We start from the raw sequence: 15593 nt of genomic DNA, 5'->3' as shown, positions 1-15593 counted from the left end.
CCAGTGAGACAGGCAAAAATAAACTGACACACAAGTAAAAATGGGGGTAACATGCCAGGCAAGATGGTACTTTCCTACAGCGTCTGTGGCCTGCTCTCCCCTTCTTTCTCTCTTTCTCACATAGTCTTTCCACTCCTCTGTCAGGAGTTCATTCACCACTTAGTGCAGAAACTGCTTGTCCCTCTCCATCGTCCTTTCTATCTATTCTGTGCAGCTTTCACCCCAATCTATTCACCATGCCACATAATTCCACTACACAAATACACTACACAAATACACTCTCCCCCACTCAAATACACCTGACACAATTCCACAACTGACAATGCCATTTAAACCCACATACATCCACTCCAAAGCACACATGGATAAAATACATTTTAATTTACAGCGCTAATAGCTTGAACTCTTGCAAATGCAAGACCTATTGCATTGCAAATGCTTGTTCTTTGTGTAAGCACAGTGCTTTGTACAATAGGAAGGCTTTCCTGCCTGTTCTCTTGCCCACCACATACCTGATCAGAGACTCAGTATTTAAACTTGAGTTTGTCCCTGTCTGGCAGTTGGGTCCAGGGTTCAAGTAGCTTCCAAGGAACTTTGCTACATCTTACACTAGAAGGGGGCATTTGCTTATTTCCATCTCTGTGGTGGGCTTTCATGGGAGGTCTATTATATCCATATTGGACTTGGTGAATGAGGCCACCATATAAAACTTAAAACAGTTGCATGGTACGGAGGAAATCCATGGATGGATGAATTTCATGGGTACCTAGAATTTTTCCAATGCACGTCAAAAATAACATGAGGGAGCAGAGGAGGAGCATCTTGTATGGTCAGCCAGCTAAGTCCTCTTGAAAATGAAGCCAAGTTAAGCGATTCATGAGCAGAGGAATTTAATGAACAGGTTCTAGCCCTCGTACTAAGTTTCCAAAATGGGTGATATATGTAATAAGCATATGTTCAGTAGAGAGGACAGCTTTCACAATGATGGCCTTTTGCCTAATTTGAATTTAGCTAGTGTGTGGATGTCTGCATCAGCACAATGAAACAGCAATCTGTGCACTCACGGTTCTTGTCAGGCACAGGAACTTGCACAATAATGCAAGACAGCAAAAGGAAAAGAGGACCTATGGTAAAAAGCGTTTATTAGAACATTGAAATGTTGGGAGCTCCACTGAAAACAATGGAGTGCTCTCGGCTTCTAATGGTCGGTAGAAGCCCAGAGTGCCAATAACAATGTGTTCACAGCTCTTGCTGTGAACAAAGGCCTCACATAGCCAGAGGATATTTAATCCCCTTGAGCTCCATGAGGTGTTTGATTGATTTATTAGAACATTCTGCCCTCTAGTGGGGGAATGTTCTAATAGCCTTATGGGCCTCCATAGCTGGGCTATACCAGAATTAAAGTCCCTTGCCTTCGACTCGGACCTTTAATGCTGGAGCGGGCCTTTAATGGCCAGTATAGCCCTCTAGGGCAGGCTATATTACATCAAAACGTGAAAAGCTTTAATACCGAGCAGAGCAGTAGACCATATGACAACCATGCACTATAATATTTAATCAGTTTTTGTATTCTCACCAAACATAACAACTTTTGGAGCCCTTGCTACTTCATAAAAGGGTCACATGTTGTCAAGCATTCTGTTACTTGTAATCCATGTTGCATCAACAACTATCCAAATGGATAGATTTACTAGAATGTATTGGGGAGATAGTAGAATTTATTTCCGACATGTTAGAAAACTCAAAATTAGAAATTGGTAAATAACAAAAGAAGAGATATGCCACTGTAACCTTCTCAAATTGTGTATGAATTTTACTTGAACACTGATTTCAATAAGTGATCATGTATGAAATATAATTACTTACATAAAAAGTTGATTATGTGCTAGCTTTACTACCTTAAAGTGTCTTTTATCAGTTCCCTCTTCAGCTCGGCAAGAGTATGCTGAATTATGTGGATGATTGAGAAAGTTTTCAAAAGGGCTATTTCAAATTAAAATTATTTAAATATGATTTAAAGGCTACCTTCATTCAATTGCGTTACTTGGCCTCATTTAATGTTTGACAGTTTTCCCTAAAATATATCCTGTAAGCCCACAAGGCAGTGTGATATATATGGAAAATGTCACTTACCCAGTGTACATCTGTTCCATTCGATGGCATGTGTAGCTGCAGATACACATGCTATGCATAGACTACAAAGCAGTTCTCCTCCCATAAGCGGTGGTCAGCCTGTAGGAGTTGAAGTTGTTTGAAATAGTGTTCTAGGTACATCCTGTCCTACTGTGACTTGTTGTGTTGCTAACACATCTACACAGTAATGCTTTATAAATGTATGGGGTGTTGACCAAGTGGCTACTTTAAAGATTTCTGTCATTGGTATATTCCCTAGAAATGCCATAGTTACTCCTTTTTTCCTGGTGGAGTGTGCCTTTGGGGTTACTAATAGCTGTCTTTTTGCTTTTAGGTAACAGGTTTGGATGCACTTTACTATCTGTAGAAAGTTAGCTCTGTATGTACTATTTCAAAGTAAGAAATAGCATGCACAGAGACCAAGGGTTCCCCTTAGAGGTAAGATAGGGGCAAAAAGAGATCATTCTAATGCTCTATTTTGGGGTAGTGTGGTCAAGCAGTAGGCTTATCAGAGGGTAGTGTTAAGCATTTGTTGTACCTACACACAGGCAATAAATGAGGAACACACACTCAAAGACAATTCCAGGCCAATAGGTTTTTGTATAGAAAAATATATTTTCTTAGTTTATTTCAAGAACCACAGGTTCAAGATTTACAATCAATACTTTAAATGAAAGGTATTTAACTCAGGTATCTTAGGAACTTTGAATCAACAAAATAACGTACAGTTTTGGCAAAAATGTCAATAAGCTATTTTAAAACTAGATACTTAGTGAAAAATTCAACAGTTCCTAGGGAGGTAACTATTTGTTAGTTTTTCAGGTAAGTAAACCACTTACAGGGTTCAAAGTTGGGTCCAAGGTAGCCCACCGTTGGGGGTTCAAGGCAACCCCAAAGTTACCACACCAGCAGCTCAGGGCCGGTCAGGTGCAGAGGTCAAAGTGGTGCCCAAAACACATAGGCTTCAATGGAGAAGGGGGTGCCCCGGTTCCAGTCTGCCAGCAGGTAAGTACCCGCGACTTCAGAGGGCAGACCAGGGGGGTTTTGTAGGGTACCGGGGGGGGGGCACACAAGTCAGCACAAAAAGTACACCCTCAGTGGCACAGGGGCGGCCGGGTGCAGAGTGCAAACAGGTGTAGGGTTCACAATAGGTTTCAATGGGAGACCCAGGGGTCTCTTCAGCGATGCAGGCAGGCAAGGGAGGGGGGGGGGCGGGGGGACTCCTCAGGGTAGCCACCACCTGGACAAGGGAGAGGGCCACCTGGGGGTCGCTCCTGCACTGGAGGTCGGATCCTTCAGGTCCTGGGGGCTGCGGGTGCAATGTGTTTCCCAGGTGTCGGGTTCTTTGAAGCAGGCAGTCGCGGTCAGGGGGAGCCTCGGGATTCCCTCTGCAGGCGTTGCTGGGGGACTCAGGGGGGTCAACTCTGGCTACTCACAGGGTCGTAGTCGCTGGGGAGTCCTCCCTGTAGTGTTGGTTCTCCGCAGGTCGAGCCTGGGGTGTCGGGTGCAGAGTGGAAAGTCTCACGCTTCCGGCGGGAAACGTGTGGTCCTTTAAAAGTTGTTTCTTTGTTGTAAGTTTCAGTCTTTGTGGAACAGGGCCGCTGTCCTCGGGAGTTCTTGGTCCTTTTAGATGCAGGGTAGTCCTCTGAGGCTTCAGAGGTCGCTGGACCCTGGGGGACGCATCGCTGTTGCAGTTTTTCTCGAAGTGGGGAGACAGGCCGGTAGGGCTGGGGCCAAAGCAGTTGGTGTCTCTGTCTTCTCTGCAGGGCTTCAGGTCAGCAGTCCTTCGTCTTCAGGTTGCTGGAATCTATCTTCCTCGATTCTGGGTGCCCCTAAATACTCAATTTAGGGGTGTGCTTAGGTCTGGGAGGTTAGTAGCCAATGGCTACTAGCCCTGAGGGTGGCTACACCCTCTTTGTGCCTCCTCCCGGTGGGGAGGGGTCACATCCCTAATCCTATTGGGGGAATCCTCCATCTGCAAGATGGAGGATTTCTAAAAGTCAGAGACACCTCAGGACACCTCAGGGGTTGTCCTGACTGGCCAGTGACTCCTCCTTGTTTTTCTCATTATCTCCTCAGGCCTTGCTGCCAAAAGTGGGGCGGTGGCCGGAGGGGGCGGGCATCTCCACTAGCTGGGATGCCCTGTGGCGCTGTAACAAAGGGGATGAGCCTTAGAGGCTCACCGCCAGGTGTTACAGTTCCTGCAGGGGGAGGTGAGAAGCACCTCCACCCAGTACAGGCTTTGTTCCTGGCCACAGAGTGACAAAGGCACTCTCCCCATGTGGCCAGCAACATGTCTGGTGTGTGGCAGGCTGGTAAAACTAGTCAGCTCACACTGGAAGTCGGGTATGTTTTCAGGGGGCATCTCTAAGATGCCCTCTGGGTGTATTTCACAATAAAATGTACACCTGCATAGTGTGCATTTATTGTGCTGAGAAGTTTGATAACAAACTTCCCAGTTTTCAGTGTAACCATTATGGTGCTGTGGAGTTTGTGTATGACAGACTCCCAGACCATATACTCTTATGGCTCCCCTCACTTACAATGTCTAAGGTTTTGCTTAGACACTGTAGGGGCATAGTGCTCATGCACCTATGCCCTCACCTATGGTATAGTGCACCCTGCCTTAGGGCTGTAAGGCCTGCTAGAGGGGTGACTTATCTATGCCATGGGCAGTGTGAGGTTGGCATGGCACCCTGAGGAGAGTGCCATGTCGACTTAGTCATTTTCTCCCCACCAGCACACACAAGCTGGCAAGCAGTGTGTCTGTGCTGAGTGAGGGGTCCCCAGGGTGGCATAAGACATGCTGCAGCCCTTAGAGACCTTCCCTGGCATCATGGCCCTTGGTACCAGGGGCGTCATGCTTGGAAGGTCTGCTAGCTGGTTGTGTATTACCGGGGTGTATTCCGCTAGCAGGTGAATGTGACTGGAATTGCCCATTTCCATATTGTTTGGGCTAGAAGGGACAATTGGGATGAGTGTCCCCCCCCCTCGTTTTTTCAGATAATACATTGTTATCAAGTTGTCTGTTCTTATTAAGGCTGTTTTTTGTATGATCTGTGGTTGAAATGCTTTGATGGCTAAGAACACCGCTAATAATTCCAAGTGGTTTATATGGTAAGTATTTTGTACTGAGTCCCATTCCCCTTGTATTGTTAGATTGTTGAGATGGGCTCCCAAACCTTTCATTGATGCAATTGTTGTGATTATGATCTGTGGCACTGGGTCTTGAAATGGCTGCCCCTTTGTTAAGTTGTTGTGATTCCACCATTGCAGAGATTTGTATGTTTGGTGGTCTAACACTAGATCCTGTAACCAATTCTGTGCCTGAGACCACTGTTGTGAGAGATACTGTTGCAGTGGTCTCATGTTTAGCCTCGCATTTGATAGTATTGCTATGCATGATGCCATCATTCCCAATAGTTTCATGACAAATCTTATTGTGTAGGTTTTAAGTTTGATTGACCTGCATGTGTGATATGAGGCATTGAAAAGCCTGTATCCATTGTGGATTTGGATAGGCTAATGCTGAATGAGTATTGAGAATTACGCCTAGATAAGGTCGAATTTGCGCTGGCTGAAGATGAGATTTCTAGTAACTGATTGTGAACCCTAATGTGTGTAGGGTATCTATTGTGTATTGTGTGTGTTGGCATTTTAGAATGGTGCTGGATTTTATTAACCAATTGTCTAAATAAGGGAAGACATGTATTTGTTGTCTTCCGAGGTATGCCGCTACTACAGCTAGACATTTTGTGAGCAACATTGGTGCTGTTGTTACTCTAAAGGGTAGTACTTTGAATTGGTAGTGGTTGCCTGATACTACGAATCTTAAATACTTGCTGTGAGCTAGATGTACGGGAATGTGGAAGTAAGCGTCCTTTAGATCTTGTTTTTGTAACAGGGGAATGACATCTTGTAGAGTGACCATGTGAAAATGTTCTGACAGGATATATAGATTTAGAGGTCTGAGATCGAGAATGGGTCTGAGAGTACCATCCTTCTTTGGTACAAGGAAGTGCAGCGAATATACTCCTGGCCCTTGCTGTGAGATGGGAACTATTTGTACTGCTCCCTTGAGTAATAGAGATTATACGTCTTGTTTTAGTAGAATAGTGTGTTCTGGAGAGAGTCTGTGAGAACAAGGGGGAATATTTGGTGGAACGGAGATGAGATCTAGGCAATAACCACTGAGGATAATTGAAAGTACCCATTGATCTGTGGTGATGTTTTGCCAGTGAGAATGGAACTGTTGCAGTCTTCCTCCCACAGGAGACGTGTGGGATGTTTGGAAAGTCATTGTTTAGTGGGTGTGGAAGCACCCTTTGAGGCTACAAATTTTCCTCTAGCCCTGAAATTTTGTCCTCTATAAGAGCCTCTAAATAAACCTCTTCAGTAGTACTGCTGTCCTTTCTTTGGATGGGAGTTGGAAGCATCTGCAGTGTGGGTTTTAAAACGGTGGCTTTTGCTGTGTCAGAGTCTTTCCTGAGTTTCTCAATGGTTGTGTCCAACTCTGGTCCGAAGAGTTGCTGTTTGTTAAATGTCATATTAACGACCTCCTGCTGTATTTCAGGTTTAAAACCTGAGGACCTCAACCATGCATGTCGACTAATTGTGATGCTGGTATTAATTCCTCTTGCTGCAGTGTCAGCTGCATCTAGAGCAGAACTTATCTGTTATTTGTCATGGCCTGACCCTCTTCTACAATTTGCTGCACCCGCTTTTGGTGTTCTTTGGGTAGGTATTGCAAGAATTCCTGCATCTCATCCCCATGAGCCCTGTCATATCTTGCCAACAGGGCCTGGGAATTGGCAACTGGTCATTGGTTGGCTGCTTGTGTTGCCACCCTTTTGCCCACCACATCAGCTTTCTTTGGCAGGGGGTGAAGTATCCCCGGAATATTGACTATTGGTAGTAATTGTTGGGTTATGTAAATTGGATCCGTTGGTGCAGGCTTATATTTTTTGGCAATCCTTGGTGTTAGAACCCTAGCTTTAACAGGTTCTTTAAATATTTCCTCTGCGTGCTTAAGCATACAAGGAACCATTGGTAAACACTTGTATTGCTTGTGAGTTGAGGATAGTGTATTTAAAAGAAAATCCTCTTCTAAAGGTTCCGCATGCATTTGTACCTGGTTATAAACCGTACTATCCTTGGGTGGAGATTGTCTAGTTGAGTAGAGATCTGGAACATTAGATGGTATAGGATCAGAGTTGTACATGTCCCATGGGTCTACAGTGTCTCCTTGTGAAAAAGTATGACAGTGTGATGGTGACAGTGGTGGTGGTGGAGTGAGCAGTTGTGGAGAAAAAGAAACCTGCAGTGAATGTGGTGAAGAAAGCTGTAGAGGTTTCGGCTTTTTCTTCCACTTGAACATTTTTGCCAGTGGTGGGGCAGTATCATGAGTCTCTTGAAATGCTAGCTTTCTTTCAGTCTGTGGAGGTGGAGAAGTAATCATTTTTCCAGTCTCTTTCTGGATTTGTATTATTCTCTGCTTGCTATCCATAACCGCTAAAATAGGTTGTATGTCCAATTCTTCCATTTGATGTTCATAGGTATGTTTTGTGCCCTTAGAGGAACGTTCAGTGAATGATTTGGGCACCTGCTTCAATCGAGCCAAAAGTCCTGTCTCCTCTGTATAGGATGATGTTTTCGGCTCCGAAGTCAGACCGAGATGTTTTAGTTCCGAAGCTGTTGGCCAAGGTATCAGCTCCAAAGCAGAGTGTACTCTTTTTGGATCCAATGATTGAAGGGGTCAGCTCGGTTCAGAGGTTGAGGTTTGAATTTTTCAGCTCGACCCAAACACTGAAACCGGTGTGGTAACCTGTTGATGGAGTGTTTTGGGCTTTTTCGGTGCCGAACCCAAGGGTCGGTCGACGATTAATCTTTTTCGGGTGGAACCATGGCTTGACAGCAGTGATGCACCCAAGGCCTTGCTTGATTTTTTAAAAGTGGGTGTTGGGGCAGGTGTACTCACATACTGCGCCGCTGCTATCGGCTGGCTTTCGTCATCTGAACCTTGTTCGGAGTCGGAGTCTGGGATCGAAACTGCCATCTGTGCTTGCTCCTCTTCGAGGGTGTCGGTGGTGGACTGTGTGTGCTTGGACGCCATCTCCAGTCTTCGTGCCCTTCGATCATGTAGTGTTTTCTTGATCAAAAAGACCGACACGCCTCACAGCTTTCCTCACGATGTTCCGGAGAAAAGCAGAGATTACAGACTAAGTGCTGGTCAGTGTAAGGAAATTTAGCGTGGCACAGAGGACAGAATCGGAATGGAGTCTTATCCATCAGGCTATGACGCAGTAGTCTCGGACAGGCCCAAGAAGGGCGCGAGTGCCCGAAAGAGTGTTTCCTTGATCCCAGATCAGATTGAGTGCAGAAGAATCTGCATTCTAAATAATACAGACGAAATGAGAAAAGTTTGAGATAATATAGAGTTTCCAAATCGGAGGTCCCAGAGCGAGAGGCAACACGTCCGAACCAGATGGCAGAAAAAAAAAAAACAATCTAACAAAGGAGTCGATGCCCATGCGCACTATCACCGAGAAGAGTCACCACTCGATCCTGTGACTTGAAAAAAGACTTCTTCGAAAAAAAAAAAACTTGTAACACTCCGAGCCCAACACTAGATGGCGAGATATGCACAGCATGTTTATCTGCAGCTACACATGCCATCGAACATTTACATATATAGCACAGTCAATGTATAAAGTGTGCCCTCATAGTGACTGAAGACCTAAAAGCCATTTTGCTGTTGTATTTAGGTCCATAGGAAAGCCTAGGTGTGGTTAAAATAATTCATTTTCTATTGTCTCCCGGGAAAATACTAGAAACATTCTTCAAAGTTACTTATCACTTTAGATTCAAATTCAGATTTACAGCTAAAAATCAGATTTTTGCTAACTGGACAAGACAAATAACATTAACAAAATATACTTTGGGCTACCTGAACCCTCACCATAATTGGTTTAAACCAGTGCTTAATTTGAGCCGGTGATTTCTGGTGCAGGCGCCGGGAAATATTTTTTAGGGCTGGCACTTATTCTTCTGCCTCAAACATTTACTGCGAGCTAAAGACACATATGGGAAAGAGGGAGGAATAGAAAAACGAAAAAACTTCACAAAGGGAGAAAGCAGAAAGCTGCGAGAGTGAGCTGAAGGAGCAGGATGTGGCTGTAAATGGATTAAAGAGACCCAAGATGGCTTCAGGATTAAGCTGCCTCAGTATTCAGTGCTCACAGATTTAATTGCAGCAGCCGCATGTTTCAGAGCAGAGCTTTGGACACTAGCACATTTTCATTTACAAATTAAGCACTGGTTAAAACCTATCACACCTCTAGGGCTACAGTACAAATCCATGACTTGAAAATTGACAATGCTGATTCAGAAGACAATGGGCTACCTCCAAGCCCAGGAAAGACCAGAGTAATGATGACTGCGGACTACTCAGTAGGGATTACCTATCTGAGAGCGGAAATCAACAGGTGGCAGAATAGATGCCAGGGCTGACTTCTCCTATTCAGTCCCAGGACCTCCTAGACAACTAGGCTTCAGTCACAGTAATGGAGAGGACTAGTGTAGACCCTGCCAGTTGGCAGGAGAGCTCATCTAAGTAAGGGAGTGGCTAAAGAGCTAAAGAAAAGCCTGCCTGGTGGCAGAGGGCACTGCCATATTAAAACATGGGTTCCTTAGTAATTTTCTACTAAGGAAAGAGTTTAAGTTCTTTAAAAGAGGTGGAAAACTGTGATAAAATGGGTCGAATTGGGTGGCAGAATTTCTGACAACTGCTCATAATTTATCTGGCACTTCAACTATCAGGTTCTCAGGACATTCCTCCACCTGGTAAGCTCTCACCTGAAGAAGACCCTGCAGGAAGAACACCTCCTACTCCTGCTGGATAAAGTATACTCACTCAAGAACTCCTGAATCTAGGTGGCATCCAGGGCCTTGAACTACACTCTAAGGCAGTGGTTCCCAACCTTTTGTCTTCTATGGACCCCCACTTTATCATAACTGGAACCTGGGGACCCCCACTGAATCATTATTGGAATCCCAGGAAACCCCCAACCCTGCACTGGGTCATTACTGAAAGCTGGGTACCTACTATGTAAATATTTAATTTTCTAAGCAGTCGCAGACCCCCTGAGGCTCTGCAGATCACAGATTGGGGACCACTGCTCTAAGAGAAAAGAAGGTTGCCTACTGTTTGCCTGATTTGGGGACACAGAAAGCAAGGACCCCTGACTCCAATATGGCCCACTTCACCACAGAGGGTTGTGCCCTGTAAGAGACCTGCCTGGTGAGCGATCCGAAGTCTAGAGGTCTTTCCTGGGGAGCTACGGGCTGCAGAACTGACCAGAAGGAACTTTTCACAAGTTGGAGAAAAGCAGGACTTAAGTCATTATTTTAATCTCTCGTGGATAGTACAAGGTGTTGAAGCTTGCCCAGGAAGGTACCCTAAGCCACCAAACAAACACAAGTTAATCCCACTTTATAAGTTTAGGAGGGACTTTGCACTAAACGTATCTTGCCTAATGCAGCCTTCCCTGGCTACAGCTTCTAGCTTTGTCCTGTGGAACATTTCAACCTCCAAACAAGTGATCAAGCCTGAAGGTAAAAACTTTGTTCAGAAACAAGTATTGTATATTTGCCTGTTGTTTTGTATCCAATCAAGAGTAAAATGTGTACAGCTGTGTGGGGATAAAAAGTACAAATGGACTGATAAGACAGGCATGTACAGCCATGGTTTATGCATTGATGAGGTAGTAACTGGAGGGAGCGGAACTTCACTCACTGAACAATCCTTTAGAGGAACTTTGTGAGATGGTAAATAGTGAGTAGAGACATCAGCTAGCTGCCCAAGATTCTACAAAAGAGAAAATGATAAAATTGTATAATAATCTTCATACAGTACCTGGTAACACGGCTTCAGGGTAAACCTTGGGGTGATTTTTCATAACTGCACAGTAGATCAGAAAATAAACTGAACTGGTTAGAAATATACCACTGAAGTGAGCAAATACATAGTCCACATCTGAAAAATAAACAAAGGAAGCAAAAATATAAATATGCATTAACATTAAGCAACAATTATTTAACAATGTTGCATCAAAAAGACTTACTATAATCAAATGTAAAATTGATATTAGAAAGAGATGTTACAGTAGAGGCATTAGTCACTATGGTGCCAAAGAACCCACATATACAAAAGAGCTAAGTGACTTAAAACTTGTCCAGCACCACTGTTTAGACACGTTTTCTTAGTTTTGTAGTTCATAACACTCTACCTACTCTACTTTACATTGTGTCATCAATGGCCCACAGGACCTTTTGTCATCTTCACAGTGTCCTGCTAAATAAAAGGAGGCTGACAAATGATAGAACTTACATGAGTATATCACATTCCCTCTCAAAGGATACCATAATGCCAAAAAGACTCACAGGACCCAATAGTTTGGGTTATTCTTAAAATGAAAAGCAACGCTAAGACCCGCAATCAGCTTATTATATACCATGTGGACAATTCTGTGTGCTATTTAATTCAATGGGCATGACAGTAAAACACCGGACTTTCATTTTGCAGGCATCCACAACAGGCAGGTTCAGAGCAAAAGTCTTATTAGGCTTTGTTTCTAAATTCAACATTCCATCGGGTTTTTGTGGATATTGTATGGGTATGTAAAAATGTACATGAGCCTATCATCAAACTGCAATTTGTAGTACTTTTAGTAACATTATTCTGGTACTACAAAACGCTATTCGTAAACCTAAATGAGGAGACCTCCACTTCTGCCTGTTCTAACTTTTCTATGAAGAGATCTTCGCTCCAATTATAGAGATCTCTGCTCATGCAACCCTACATTTTAATATTAAATGCGGGAAAGACAGAGGGGAATAGGTTATAAATGGGGCATGCTTATTAGCAAATGGGAGGTATGTAGGGAAGAAAAAGTAGGGATTGGGGAGGGAAATTAAGAGGTTCAGAGAAGGACAGGAACCCACAAGAGAAAGCCCACTGCCATTTACAAACTGCACCTCTAAAACGACTATAGCCAATAAGGTCCTAAAACAGTTGCAAATGTACTCCAGCTCAGATCTGGAGCAAGTCAATCAACAGACATGACAAAGCAGTGGAACTGCAATAGTCTTCCATGGATATTAATGGAGTCCTGGGCTTAAACTATAACACCATGCAAAAGAAAGTTAAATAAATTAAAGTATTTCAACTTTTAAAAATGCATATACATTTTAATTAATGTCAGAAAAAATATAGACAAATAAAAACATACAAATGTTATCATTTTTTAAGTAAATGTTTTAAATTTAAAACAAATACATTTTAGGTAAACTAAAATTATATAAAATGAATATTTCACAACATTTAGTAATTTAGGATACATACTATACACAAATAAACATTAACTGTTGGTATTTTTTAAACAAATCTAAATTCATAATTATAAACTAATGAACTATATTTAAATTAATTTTTTAATACACTTGCGAGAACAGTGCAGTAAATTCTGTTAATTTTTCTAGGTTAATAAACATGTAAAAGTGCTTCACATAAATGTTTAAAAAACATTTTTGGTAAATTATTTTTACATTTAATAAACATTTCTTTTTTTCTCTGTAATTTACTACAGGGAGATTTTTTCCCAGGTGGCAGAGACCTCAGCCTATGCATGAAAGGTTGCTAATAGTAACTTAACAGTCATAAATGTGGCTCTACTCCCTGGTTTCAGAGGACAGGGACATACACATTTACCCTCAGAAATGGTGAGAAGCCAAAAATAGTATATTTTATATTGTATATTATATTATACTAATCCGACTGCTGGATTTGGGAGGCAGCATCACCCGGTTGTGGGGAACTGAGTCCAATTCCACACAATGTGACTAACCCTTCCGGCCAGCTACCAGTACCTCACCAGAACCTAAAAGTGCTGGTGATCTGAGCAGCCATGCGCATGACATTCTGATTTCTCAGGGAAATTGTGGTGCAACAGTAAATTATTTTCTCTCAGTTACATTAGTCACACACATGCAAAGACAAACAGAAGCAGAAATTGGTTCAATATGTTTTATTGAATCAACTGCGTTCTAGATAAAATAGTATGCACTGCAATGATTAGGATGATGAAACATAATAATAGCATTGCAGTGACAAGGAAAGTGAAACATAAGAAAAGTCCTACCATAGTGTCACAATGCTAAGGATTGGAATTCCTGCGTTACAAAGTTACTACTAGAGCACAGCAGCGATAGCCCTAATCCGCCTTTCAGGACCCCTAGGAAGACACCATCCCCGAGACCTGAATATGGTAGCAGTGAAGATGGCTGTTGGTCTACTGAGAGTCATCTCCCTGGTAGGAAGAAAAGATGTCAAGTCTCGGCAGACAGCTGCAGTGAAGCGACAGCATACAATGGCAGCTTTCTGGCTGGAACTCTCCCTCTAACATATAGGGGACAGAGGGATGTTTTATAATAAAACATCTGGTGTTCAGAGAAAACTGTCCTAACATAAGAACACATATGTTTCCTGTGAAGGGGCAACAACTGTGGTGTTCCTACTTTGTACTGACAACAATATTGAGTACAGCCTTGAGCATGGTACAGAACAAGAATGTCCTAAGAAGAATGAAAACAGTTCTTAGGCTAAAAGTGTAAGAAATAAAACATCACTGCAGAATGAAGCTTCTGCTCAGAAATAAAAATGAATTAAAATAAATTGTTATTAGGCTAAAGGGCACACGCAGCAGGCCTATGGCTAAATAACATGCCTACAAAAATCTCACTAAAATAACCTCACAACAGTGTAAGAGTAAATGTTCACAAGTCAAATTACATGTGTACATTCACCTTGGTGAATAAGATCCCCAATGTTTGAAAGTTTGGTATATGCACAAAAAGTGGCAGGATTGTGTCAATCCAGACTCTTGCAAAGGCTTCCAGTTGCCATCAGGGTTGTGGTTATTATAGTCCATTTGACCCATAAATATTCTGTTGGTCTGCAAACTATGCTCGCTCATGGATCTTTTAACCTCTTAGCTGCTGGGCCTTTGCTTTCCCCCCAAGTGCTAAGCCTTTTTTTGGCTATTTGGGGTAGTTCGCACTTAGGCCTTCATAACGTTTTGTCCACATAAGCTATCCACACCAAGTTTGCATCCTTTTTTCCAACATTCTAGGGATTCTAAAAGGTACCCAGAGTTTGTCGGTTTCACTGGGGGAGACAAAAGAAATTAGACAAAATACAGTGAGAATGTTTTTTTTTTTCTTTTTAATATGTAAAAAAAAAAAAAAAAAAAATGGAAAAAGGGATGCCGAAGAAGGCTTGTGGTTTTTTCCTGAGAATGGCATCAGCAAAGGGTTTGCGGTGCTAAAATCACCATCTTCACAGCTTTCAGGAAGAAAAACCACATTTTTCAACACAATTGTGGCATTTTACTGGGACATACCCCATTTTTACTATTTTTTGTGCTTTCAGCCTCCTTCCAGTTAGTGACAGGAATAGGTGTGAAACCAATGCGGGATCCTGGAAAGCTAAACATTTCTGAAAAGTAGACAAAATTCTGAATTCAGCAAGGGGTAATTTGTGAAAATCCTACAAGGTTTTCCTACAGAAAATAACAGCTGAAATAAAAGAATATGGATATTGAGCTAAAAAAACATCCAGTTTTCTCCACGTTTTACTCTGTAACTATTTCCTGCAATGTCAGATTTATGAAAGCAGTATACCATTACGTCTGCTGGACTCTTCTGGTTGCAGGCATGTATGGGGCTTGTAGGTTCATCAAGATCCCTAGGTACCCAGAACCAATAAATGAGCTGCATCTTGCAATGGATTTTCATTCTACACTGGGTATACAGCAATTCATTTACTGAAATATAAAGAGTGAAAAATAGGTATCAAGAAAACCTTTGTATTTCCGAAATGGGCATAGGATAAGGTGTTGAGAAGGAGTGGAAATCTCTGAATTCTGGGGTTCCCATACTAGCATGTGAATTACAGGGCATTTCTCAAATATACTTTTTTGTTTTTTTTTACACTGTCTTACATTTGGAAGAAAAAATGTAGTGAAAGACAAAGGGCAATAACACTTGTTTTGCTATTCTTTGTTCCCCCACGTCTCCCGATAAAAATGGTGCCTCACTTGTGTGGGTGGGCCTAATGCTCGCAACAGGAAACGCAACATGGACACATCACATTTTTACACTGAAATCTGATGTGTTTTTTTTTGCAAAGTGCCTAGCTGTAGATTTTGGCCTCTAGCTCAGCCGGCACCTAGGGAAACCTACCAAACCAGCATATTTCTGAAAACTAGACACCTAGGGGAATCCAATATAGGGTGACTTGTGGGGATCCCACCAGGTTCTGTTACGCAGAATCCTTTGCAAACCTCAATATTTGGCCAAAAACACCTTTTCCTCACATTTTGGTGACAGAAGGTTCTGGAATC

At 42.6% G+C, this 15593-nt stretch overlaps 1 protein-coding gene across 4 annotated transcripts in view; it reads right to left on the bottom strand.

Moving 5' to 3' along the window:
- TMEM144 (transmembrane protein 144) overlaps positions 1–15593 on the bottom strand; it is a 188176-nt gene that overhangs the window by 70059 nt on the left and 102524 nt on the right. For all 4 annotated transcript variants that reach the window (XM_069243307.1, XM_069243298.1, XM_069243280.1 and 1 more), the window contains one exon: positions 11048–11167. In XM_069243307.1, coding sequence (XP_069099408.1) covers positions 11048–11167 — 120 coding nt within the window. The remainder of the gene's footprint in view (positions 1–11047; positions 11168–15593) is intronic.

The sequence above is a fragment of the Pleurodeles waltl genome, chromosome 1_2, assembly GCF_031143425.1.
Source record: "Pleurodeles waltl isolate 20211129_DDA chromosome 1_2, aPleWal1.hap1.20221129, whole genome shotgun sequence".
NCBI lineage: Eukaryota > Metazoa > Chordata > Amphibia > Caudata > Salamandridae > Pleurodeles > Pleurodeles waltl.
The sequence above is the reverse complement of the archived record's forward strand: the minus strand, read 5'-3'. Positions and strand labels throughout refer to the sequence as shown.